At 48.7% G+C, this 12,058-nt stretch overlaps 1 protein-coding gene across 1 annotated transcript; it reads left to right on the top strand.

Annotated features, from left to right (window-relative positions):
• The first annotated feature begins 295 nt into the window (after positions 1-295).
• LOC125510010 (mitochondrial uncoupling protein 5-like) lies at positions 296-1,736 on the top strand. Its single transcript, XM_048675097.1, has one exon. The coding sequence runs from the start codon at positions 581-583 to the stop codon at positions 1,553-1,555; it is 975 nt and encodes a 324-aa protein (XP_048531054.1). The 5' UTR covers positions 296-580; the 3' UTR covers positions 1,556-1,736.
• The last annotated feature ends 10,322 nt before the right edge of the window (positions 1,737-12,058 follow it).

Below are 12,058 nucleotides of genomic sequence, written 5' to 3'. Positions count from 1 at the left end.
TTCCGATTCTTTCGCCCTAGAAAGAATGACTTTCCTTCCTCCACCACGCGCGTGCCCGCCCCGAACCGCCCCGTCCGGACAGCAAGCGGAACGGACGGCCCCAAACGCGCCCGGCCGACGCGAAACACCGACGCCGCCGTGCCCGCGGAGTAAATTCTACGCGTCCCGGCCAGGCCGGACCCCGTCAGCCTGCGACCCCCTCCCGAATCCGCCTTCCCCAGTCAGCCCCGCCCGAAGCCACCCCTCCTCCTTCCTCCCTCCTCCCCCGTCCGTCCACCTACAAATAGCGCCTCCTCCTCCCCCCCACAGATCCCGCACCCACCCAGGGCAAGAAGAAGCAAGCAGCACGAGCAGCACATGTCACAGAGGGCCAGCGTCCCACACTCCTCCTGCATAGCCTTCGCCCTCCATTCCCACCTCCTCGTGTCCTCCGAGATGTGCCCCAGCTCCTACTGGGAATAGAATAGCCTCGCCCAAATCCGACACCTTTTTGGTTTTTGTTTCCTCTCTTCTTTAGGTTTTGTTTCTAGATCTTTGCGGGTCTCGAATTCGTCCAGGGATTGTAGGAAGGAGGGAAAAGATGGGCGTCAAGGGATTCGTCGAGGGCGGCATCGCCTCCATCGTCGCCGGCTGCTCCACCCACCCGCTCGACCTCATCAAGGTGCGGATGCAGCTGCAGGGGGAGTCCTCCGCGGCGGCGGCGGCGCCCCAGCCCGCGCTCCGCCCGGCGCTCGCCTTCCAGGCCGGGGCGCACACCGTGACGCTCCCGCACGCGCCCGCGCCGGTGCCCAAGCCCGGCCCGATTGGCATCTGCACGCAGATCCTGCGCGCCGAGGGCGCCGCCGGGCTCTTCTCCGGGATCTCGGCCACCATGCTGCGCCAGACGCTCTACTCCACCACGCGGATGGGGCTCTACGACATCCTCAAGAAGCGCTGGACCCAGGAGAACGGCGGCGTGCTGCCTCTGCACCTCAAGATCGCCGCCGGCCTCATCGCCGGCGGCGTCGGCGCCGCCGTCGGCAACCCGGCCGACCTGGCCATGGTGCGGATGCAGGCCGACGGCCGCCTCCCGCTCGCCGACCGCCGGAACTACCGCAGCGTCGGCGACGCCATCGCCCGGATGACGCGCGACGAGGGCGTGCGCAGCCTCTGGCGCGGCTCCGCGCTCACCGTCAACCGCGCCATGATCGTCACCGCCTCGCAGCTGGCCACCTACGACCAGGCCAAGGAGGCCATCCTGGCCCGCCGCGGCCCGGCCGCCGACGGGCTGGGCACGCACGTGGCCGCCAGCTTCGCCGCGGGCATCGTGGCCGCCGCCGCGTCCAACCCCGTCGACGTGGTCAAGACCAGGGTGATGAACATGAAGGTGGCCCCCGGCGCGCCCCCGCCGTACGCCGGGGCCCTGGACTGCGCGCTCAAGACGGTGCGGTCGGAGGGCGTGATGGCGCTCTACAAGGGGTTCATCCCCACGGTGTCGCGCCAGGGGCCCTTCACCGTCGTGCTCTTCGTCACCCTGGAGCAGGTGCGCAAGGTTTTCAAGGACGCCGAGTTCTGATGCAGTGCAGACCACCCCGCGGCACCATGAATCCATGATGATGATGACGACAAGAAGCCGCCATTGATGCCGCTGCTGCTAAGAATAACTAGTAGTACCGCTGGAGAGATTCCTCCAGTTCCTGCCTCCCGTTGTATTCGGATGGATTTGATCGATTTTGAATGAAATTCTCATTTTTAAATCTTGGGCCATGAATGTCAACTTTGAGAATCTTCCGCTAGGAATTGTCAGCATTGACAATATGCCAATTACCGAATAGACTATTACTGGCATGCTTTCAATTGAGTACTAATTTAAGAATTCCGAAACGGCAGTATATATAGTACTCTAAGCAACAAGGATGCGCTGGCAGTGCAAGCTGGAGGATTGTTTAGCAGTAAGTAAGATGCGCTGCCGACTTTGCCCCTCGCCTTATATTACAAAATAATCCACTGCTCCTCTCTCGATCAGTTTTAACAAGGATATTCTTGATAGTTCCTCCACGGCTCCTTTGTCGAAAAAAAGGTCCTCCGCGGCCCAGCGGAATATACCGTCACGACAAGCATACGCCTCAGCAGTAGCAATGCCGGCAGGAACATATTCATGCCAAGTAGACACGGCAGCCATGATCATCCCGAATGTACCCACCTCGGTTCCAACCTCAGAAACGATGCGTGATGGGCGGTGCCAGCAGCACATCACAGGAACGTGTCGCCCGGGCTGCAAGGCTACGGGCAAGCGCAAACCTAATCTCCACATCAGCATGCAAGTCGACATGTACCGGCCCGGGATCGACGAATTGTTCTTTGCGAAATCGACAGCGAGTGCTGGAGTAGTACACGATCTGCGGGGGAAGGGTGTCAAGTGGCAACCACCAAAGGCCGACCATAATGGTGGCGCTAAGAGCAGTTAAGGTTGACAGTGCCACTCCTTTCTCCCGGGGGTGGGGGTGGGTGCCGTGCCGACTTGGTTGCGGGCGTTTCCACGGCGGCGACACGGTCCGGCGGTCCACCACCAGACCCGGACTTTTGAGCAGCCATCAGCAATCACCATCGGGGCTTTCCAGTCGGCAAATGAACAACGAGCTCCGTCGGCTCCAGCAGAGTCCGTCCGGCACTGCTGGAGCACTTACGATTTTTTTACAAAACCTAACTATCAGGATTCAGGATCATCATCCCCTGTTCTTTAGGGAAATGGCTGTCACTCAGTTGCCTTTTTATTTTCTTTTGCGAAGAAAAATCGCAAAAGGAGAAAACAAACATATCCTGCCAGTGCAGTGGCACACGAAGACACGCTAGGAATGCAGCGAATAACGCTCAAGCATGTGCCATGGATTTGGACGCAAGGGAAATCTTTGCCTCAGTCCGGACATGTAACAGGAAGCATAATTTGCTGGTGAACTCGTGCTGGTGGGTTCATGGAAAGAATGGACGAGAAGCGAAGCGAAAGAGCACACGGATGCAGAGCACACACCGGCGAACACGCCAGTTTTTCAAGATTTTTGCTAGTGTTTTCTGATTGGCAGCACCTTTTGATCAATATACAGGGGAGAGAACCATCAACACTGCTTGGAACTAAGAGCGTCTCCAACGCTGATCGTCAAACCGGACACCGTATTCTTCTGCGGACCGGAGAGGGCCAGTCTGCGTTCACTGATACGGAAGCCGACCATCCAACTGTAGCTGCAAACATCTGCCTCTGTTTTTTTAAAGCCCGCAGGCTCTAAATAACTGCATATCAAATCCTAGTCTATCTAAAAATGTTCAAATGTGGCAGTAGTTCTAATTTAAATATTAAAATCCAACAAAGTTTTGAAATTAAAGTAGTTCAAACTTGAATTCAACTAGCACATATGTACTCATTGTCCGCTTCAACCGCCTATAAGTGCTCAATCAAATCTTCCTTCAGTTGCTCATGAGTTGCTTGATTCCGAACTTGCTGATGCATTTAAACAAGCTCATCAAACATGGCCGGATTCTACTCCGGAAGTTCGATAGAATCACACATGTTCTCAAATTTAAGAGCTGAGGCAGCATACTCACCCTTATCCTCCACGATTATGTTGTGCATGATCACACAACATGTCATCACCTCCCACAAGGTCTCCGGATCCCATTGTTGAGCAGGTCCATAAACAACTGCAAAACGGGCCCGGATAACTTCAGATGCCCTCTCGACATCTTTTCTAGCTGCTTCTTGTTTTTGGGCAAAGTGAGACCTTTTTTGACCAAGTGGCTCAACGATGGTCTTGACAAAGGTTGCCCAAGAAGGATAGATACCGTCAACCATATGGTAGTCCATTTTGTATTCATGGCCATTGACAGTATACTTGCAAGGAGGGCTTTACCTTCAGTCAGCCTAGCAAACAATGGAGATCGCTGCAACACATTGATGTCATTGTGAGACCAAAGAAAGCATGTCAAATCCAGACATCCTACGATGCAACTGCTTCGAGAATGACAGTGGGCTTCTTAACATGACCCTGATATTGCCTTTGTAGAGATCTTGGACAGTTCTTCCATCTCCAATGCATGCAGTCAAAAGATTCGAGCAAACCAGGTCACCCTCTTGCTTCAGACATTGCCAAGATCGTCTCAGTGAAAACCCTAATGGACCCCAACACCAAAACAAGTCAAAGACAATGCTTCACTTGCAAAGGACATGGCCACAAGACATTTGAGTGTTTGACAAGGACCATGATCCTCAACGCGATGGCTAGTATGACTCCATGAGTGAAGAAGAAATGGAATCTTTGGGGAATGTGGCTATGCATCATCAAGTGAAAGAAGTTGAAGATGCTCAATTCTATTGCAAAAATAATTCGAGCCCGCTTTTGTTCCATATATTTTGACACTTCAACGACAACAAAGATGAATACCAATGATGCCACATCTTCCATACCAAAGCGGAAATTCAAGGAAGATCCATCAAAGTCATCATAGATGGAGGAAGTTGCCACAACTTGGCTTGTGACACTATGCAGGATGGTCCAAACGCGACAGTCCAGTCAGAGACCCTTCGACGAAACTGTGTGCGATGCATTAATCACAAATGGTGATGTAATAAAACCGTCAAAAAAGATACAAAACATTTGCGATGGCGGAGACATCAAACACGATTCAGATTAGAGTTGCATGTGCGATGCATGGCATACGGTTAATCCAGCAGAACTGTTTGCGATGAGGCAGAACAACAGAAATGGGCAGCCAGATGAAGGTGTGGGCTATATACAGTTCACTCGGATGAACTGTTTGTGATTAGGCAACACAACAGAAACGGTCAGCCAGATCAAAGGTGTGTGCATTATACGGCAAACAGTTTACTCGGATGAACTATTTGTGTTGAGCCAAGAGAATAGAAACGGTTCAACTTAACAAGATGTGTGTGGTACGTTGCAAATAGGTCTGTAATCAGAAATGTGCGCGAAGACCGACAATAACACAGACGATTGCTGCTAATAAGTGTGTGTTGTGGGCAAGCACGTCCTGGTATACAATTGTCAGCGATTGATGAATTCATCACCGACGGTTTCCTAGTATGTTCCGTGTGTGATGTGATTGCATACAGAACAACAACATATATACTAATAAGGACATGATTGCACAACCAAATTAAACATCCAATTACATAGGTGGCTAGTACACACATGACATTTCCACATATCAAAGAAAATTATTACATGCATAATTAATTAGGATAAACGATCATCTGATCATCATCTACTTCTTCTTGTGACGCTTGCCGCCACTGCTCTATTAGGATAAACAGAACAATATTCTTTACCGTGAATAGTGTGCTCTGTTGGGCACACAAGTATATGGATCATAGCCTTGGGCGAGTAATGTGCATGCACACGTCGTGCTAGCTCGATGTTCCTTCCATGCTAAGTTCTCATTAATTGATGGTGTTTTATGAACATGCCACCGTTTTCCGTCATTTTCATCGGTTTCCCGCCGCCATCCAGCGATATTGCGCATAAACCTAGGCGGCGCGCCACGCACCGAGGCAACAAGTGCAGCCTGTAGCACATCCACCTTTTCCGAGCATGCCAACCCACTAAAGCGCGGCTTTTGCCATCAACCTCCTCGTCGAGAAAAACGAGAAGGTGCCACAACCCGACGAGGCCGAGGAGCCCCCCAACAATGCGATGGACGACGTCATGCTGTGCGTCATCGCCAGGGTTGAGCAGACCCTTGGCGCATGGCGCTTCAGCGCCGCGGATCAAGATAGACATGTCAGCGCCAAGAGGTTGCAGCTCGCCGCACAACATGATCGATGGTGTGCCGCAGAGCAAGCTAGGCGCGTCCGTGCCGATAGGCTGCGGCTCGCCACACAATGAGACCGTTGGAGCGTCGTAGAGCAAGAGGCACGGCGCGCTGCACATCAAGAGCGGATCCATCGGCGCTTGCTTGCTGTCGTCAGGGCGTCGCAGCTGGGTACACGTCCCGTTAGTACACCCATTCCTCGCCAAGAGTGGGCAGAAGCCATCTGTGTCGTACTTGCACCAGAGGCCGGCCGCGCTGTACTTGCACCAGACGCCCGCCGCGCCATTCGCCTTGTCCGCGACCCGCTCGATGCCAACGCGCTGGGCGCTAGGCTCGACTGCCTCCTTGGTCCAGGTGTCCACCTGGGCGCAGTAGAGGAGACATGGCCGTCGCATCCTCGAGTTGGTCATCTCCGATGAAATAGCCAACTTGGAGCTCAAGATCGCGCTCCATATGTACCGCGGCATGTCGACCGCTTGGACGAACACCTGCACGAGTTCAGGCAGAGCCAAGAGCTACCGTAGGCAAGGGTTGCTGGTCATGGACGCATTTTATTTTTTTTGACTCATTTTGACGTGGATCACTGTGTATTCCCAACAATCATAATATTGCTCTGGTTCAATGTGTGTACTATGTTTTTCGTTCTTATATGTTCTGTTTCAATGTATGTATATATGCTTTCCATTCTGTATACGTAGATGATAACTGTTAGATACAAATTAGTAACCGGAGCTCCTCGTCGGTGGCACGCTGGAGCTTATCAGCTCAACTCCACGCAGCAATGAGGCGCCTAGCGCCTTTGACCTTCCTCACGAAGTACCCATCTTCGCACACCTCCCCCGCATGACGACGCGCCCGCCTCCAAAGCTCCATCGTCTCCTTTTTCCAGGCGGCCTCACTGGCTTCACGGGTCGTCTGGTACCTGGCTTCCTCCTCCGCCCTCTCCTTCTTGAACACCATTTTCCTGGCTTTCTCAGCCAGCGGTAGCGGTTTCCACAGACAAAGATTGTACTGGCCCTAAAACCACTCCAAAGTTGGGGGGTCGGCGTAACCTCATCCGGCGGCCCGTAGGGGTCATTCTCGCTGCTGCTCTTCGACTAAACGTCCTCGGGGGTGGCACCACCTCGTCGGCGCGTGGGCAAATCGGCGGCGCCATGGCAGAGATTTGTGGGTGAGAAAGAGGGCGAGCGAGGGGAGGATGTAGATAAGAATGCAGGCGGGATGGCGTGACCAAGGTACTATTTATTGGCGGCCGGAATCTAGATCGGCGGGAACAGTACACACGCTGGTCGTCGAAATTTACGAGTATTGTAGTTTGAATTGTACACGATTCCCCGGCAAAAGCCGTGTGTGAACTTAATAGCTGACGGTTTCCAATACAGAACCGCGTGTGATTAATAACCCGCGTCACTCACCTTCCAAACCCCGAGGGGCAAAATACAGTGCCAATCGTGTGAGGCCCGGTTGTCTTGTCAGATATTTACATTTTCTTTCCTCGTATAAGGGATGAATGCTTATTTTCTGTTACCATGGCACTCCATGCATGTGTCCAAGCCGTGACACCAATACGTTTTAAAATTCCTTCCAATTTACTGCACATGCAATTAACTCATACACAACAAGTACACAAATATGATTTTTTTCACACCGTTATGGTTAGCTGTTGCATGTACATGTAGTTCAAATTTGAATTACAATCATTAAGTGGCTAGAAAATCACTTAAATGTCTTAAAAAGGTCAAATGATCCCTGAAATTTTCCAAATTTTGACATGATAGTTTTATTAGTGCACGTTAAGTGTAGAAATTTTTTGAAGGCCACAAGAGGAAGCTATCGTCGATTCATCATCACACATGCATTGTTCCCTCTCGGAACCACGAGCCTTCTAGTGAGTTACTCCGGTTTATGAGGGGTGTGTGTCCAAACTTTCGTCAAGCAGGCCAATTGTTTTACCACATCATCTTGGTGGAATGCCATTATGTTAAGCAAGGTTTTATGTATTTCTAATCATTTTTGAATTTTTTTGGAATTTAAATGCCATGGCATGCACTCCATGCTTTGTGTCCAAGCCGTGGCACCAATATGTTTGAAAGTTCCTTCCTATTTATTGCACATGGAATTAAATCGCACACATTACACAAATATGATTTTTCAAACCGTTATGGTTAGTTGTTCCATGTACATATAGTTCAAATTTGAATTACGATCATTAAATGGCTAGAAAATCACTTAAATGTCTTAAAAAGGTCAAATGACCACTCGAATTTTCTAAATTTTGACATGACAGTTGTATTAGTGCACGTTAACTGTAAAAAAATTAGAAGGCCATAAGAGGAAGTTATCGCCAGTTCGTCATCAAACATGCATTGTGCCCCTCTCGGAACCACGACTCTTCTAGTGAGTTGTTACAGTTTGTGAGGGGTGTGTGTCGAAACTTTCATCAAACATGCCAATTTTTTTACCACACCATTTTGGTGCCATACCATTACGTCAAGCAAGCTTCACTTGTTTCTGTTCATTTTTGAATTTTTGGACTTTAAATGCCATGGCATGCACTCGATGCTTTGTGTCCAAGCCGTGTCTGAGAGTCTTCTAATTTACTGCACATGGAATTAACTCAAACACTAGTACCCAAATATGATTTTTTTTCAAACCGTTATGGTTAGCTGCTTCATGTACATGTAGTTCAAATTTGAATTACAGTCATTAAATGACTATAAAATCACTTAAATGTGTTAAAAAGGTCAAATGACCCCTGGAATTTTCCAAATTTTGACATGAAAGTTGTATTAGTGCACGTGAAATGTAGAAAAATTTGGAAGGCCATAAGAAGACGCTATCGCCAGTTCGTCATCAAACATGCATTGTGTCCTCTCAGAACCATGAGCCTTCTAGTGAGTTACTTCGGTTTGTGAGGGGTGTGTGTTCAAACTTTCGTCAAACAGGCCATTTTGTTTACCACATCATCTTGGTGCCATGTCATTACGCCAAGCAAGGTTTCATGTGTTTCTGATCAATGTTGAATTTTTTGGAATTTCAATGCCATGGCACTCGATGCTTTGTGTCCAAGCCGTGACACCAATATGTTTGAAAATTCCGTCCAATCTACTGCACATGGAATTAACTCGCACACAAGTATTTAAATATGACTTTTCAAACCGTTATGGTTAGCTATTGCATGTACATGTAGTTCAAATTCGAATTACGGAAATTAAATGGCTAGAAAATCACTTAAATATCTTAGAAAGGTCAAAGGACCCCTGAAAGTTTCCAAACTTTGACATGATAGTTGTATTAGTACTCCAAATTTTCTCGTACATTTAAAATACCATATGTTGCCACTGTACCCTAAATTCGTCTTTCACAACTAATACAAAATATCAACAACATCACACACAGTTTGTTGTAGGGACCGTTTGCGATGAAAATTCGTGGGTCTACTTAAGTCTTCCTCCATAAGCTTAGCCGGCTTCGTCTACTCTAGTGTCAGCCACCCCCGAATCCACGAATCCCTAATCCCCATTCCCGCAACCCCTTCTTGCTAAGAATGATGCCATGGAAACACTTCGTGAGGGTCCATAAGATGGTCGCGTCCTCCCTGAGCACCGTCGCCTGCGCCGAGAGCGCGACCGCTTATGCCGAGAGCGCGACCGCATCCGCATTGAGCGCGGCCGCATCCGCCAAGAGGGCGTCTACGACAGCCAACAGGGCAGCTATTGTGACAGCAGTGGCTGCAAACGCCGAGAGCGCTCGAGCTGTCGTCCGCACCGCCGATGTCTCCCTGGCCCGGGTCGAGGCCATCCACACTAAGATCGAAGACACACACACCAAGATATTTGAGGCCACCTCGGAATCCAGCATGCAACCCATGGCTGAAAAGGCGGCGGAGGCCATGGAGCACCCGCTTCCTCATGATATCGCCGAGCGGGAGATGGAGATGTAGGAGGCAGCGGAGATCGAGGAGCGTCAGGAGGAGGAGTTGCGCGTGGCTCAGGACGAGGTTGAGAAGAGCTTGTCCATTGAGGAATTGGTGGTGGAGTACCAGCGCGAGCTCTGGCGTAGCCACTACTACAAGTACTACAACCTTGAGGGCGGCACCGAGGACGAGGACGACGACGCAGTTGACTTCAGCTGGGGGGACGCGGAGTCCACCAACGGCGGCATATCGCCAGGACAAGTCATTGACGTCTCATCTTACACCGGCGAGGCATTGGGCGGCGCGGCGGTAACTTTGTTAAAATTATGCGTACTTAGCCTTTGTTTATAATGCTGGTCTTTTGTTAGAGCAATGTTTAGCTCAACTGGCTCTGTTTAATTGCTAAAATTGCTCGATTCAGTAACTATGGTCTATGTGCTGTAGGCTCTTTTGTGTGTCCAAATTAGCAAGCGATGTTAAATTATGCAATGACGTGGATGAGGACAATACCCAGGGAAATTTCCACCAATATTTGAATGACCAAACTCATCGCATGCGCGTAAAGCAGAAGAATTGCTTGCGATGCACACAGTCGTTCAAAGTGAATGGTGTCCGGCGGCACTGCGTGCAAAGTTTCCCTCCACCTTTCGAATTTTTTGACCTACCACCAAAATATCTACCCCCACCCCTTTTCTCCCCGACCACAAGTCACATTTACCCTGTTTTCTCCTTCCTTCCTTTCCAAGTTATAGCCGCTTCCTCCCTCTCGCCGTCTCGCATCCGACCGCCGCGGTCGCCATGGTCTTCTTCAATGACCTCTCCAACGGCTCCTCCTCCGACGATGACTCTTTCACCATCCGGGTGTGCCTCTCCTCTCTCTCTCTCTCTCTCTCGGGTAATGATTTGGAATGAAGGATTTTAACCTGGCAGTCGATTTGAGTCATTTCTTCCTCCTGTAGCTCCCTAGGACCACACGTTGCAACGAATGGAGCGGGGTGGCTGAAGATCTGCCTGCTCATTATCACCATCAATCTCCATGCGTGAAGTTAGTTGCGTTTGAATCTGTGGACAGTGGGAGGAAGTTTCTGGCATGTGCAGAGAAGGTTAGCCCCACTTTTGTTGTTACAAATCATTTGTTATATGTGATTCAGACACTATCACTATGCTATGTTATCCTGGATGTGATTAAGACAGTGTCACAGTTTGTACCTAGTATCTAAAATTGTTACCATATCATCAGCGATGCCATTAGAAAATTACTTGGCACCGCTTCAGCAGTTTGTGCAGCCAACTTTGGTCCACACATCCAAGCAGTAAAATACTAAAAACTTTATGGCACGAAGGAACTTGGCATCGAAGCAAATAGGTGCTCCCGAGTCCGATTACCTGATTTTTCCCCTCTCTATTGGCTCGCCAGTGTAGGGCACCGGTGCGAAATGTAGCAACAGTTGTCTTGACACCGGTTTTGGCATACATAGTGGACGACCTTAGTGCTATTAGTTCTATGTTACTAAATTTGTGCATGTTCACACCTGTTAGTATCTATTTGGTGTCATCCAAACACTGTCGCTATGCTGTTGTAGTTATATTTAGCTTCTTCATAAAATGTTCAATTTTTTATTTATAGCACATGACTAAGAACTTGTAGCGTTGTTGCAGTTAATTATAGCTTCTGATGTTTTTGAATTTGGTTGTTCTCTCAGTAGCAATTAATTCATTTGCACATTGATCTTTTTGAGAGGATATGTCATAATTAACATGTTTCTTCTGCTTTTTAAAATATGTATTTTGTGATTTTCTATGTTGCTAGAAACCCATTTTCCTACAATATTATAGAAACTCATTTTCCTACAATATTATAGGTGATTTTCATAATTAACCTGTTTATTCTATTTTTCAAATTTCATTTGCACATTGATCTTTTTGAGAAGATATGTCATAATTAACCTGATTTAGTTTTACATATTATAGAATGAACTTAAGTGTTCTTACCTGGAGTGGGTTGATCAAGTGTGGCCACAGTCTTTAAAGATGTGCATAGCAAAGCTCTGGAGCATGTGTGAGGAAGAGAACAGAGATATGCTTAGAGAAAGTATTGTCAACGCTAAAGAATATTTCAAGATGCAGGAAAAAAGAGGAATATGGAGAATGAGCTTAGATTTTTTAAATTAGACTTTGCTAAGATGGTGTTGGCGAAGGAGGAGGCACCTTCCTAATTGGTCAGTGCAAAACAGGTTCTTACTGAACTGAAAACAAAGGTGGAGAAGACAAACCTGGCTGGTCATGCATCAATCAATTAGGGAAATGAATATATTGTTCTAATATTATTTTTATGAAGGTGAA

This window comes from Triticum urartu, chromosome 5A (genome assembly GCF_056163025.1).
Source record: "Triticum urartu cultivar PI428250 chromosome 5A, HENAU_Tu73, whole genome shotgun sequence".
Taxonomy (NCBI): domain Eukaryota; kingdom Viridiplantae; phylum Streptophyta; class Magnoliopsida; order Poales; family Poaceae; genus Triticum; species Triticum urartu.
The sequence above is the reverse complement of the archived record's forward strand: the minus strand, read 5'-3'. Positions and strand labels throughout refer to the sequence as shown.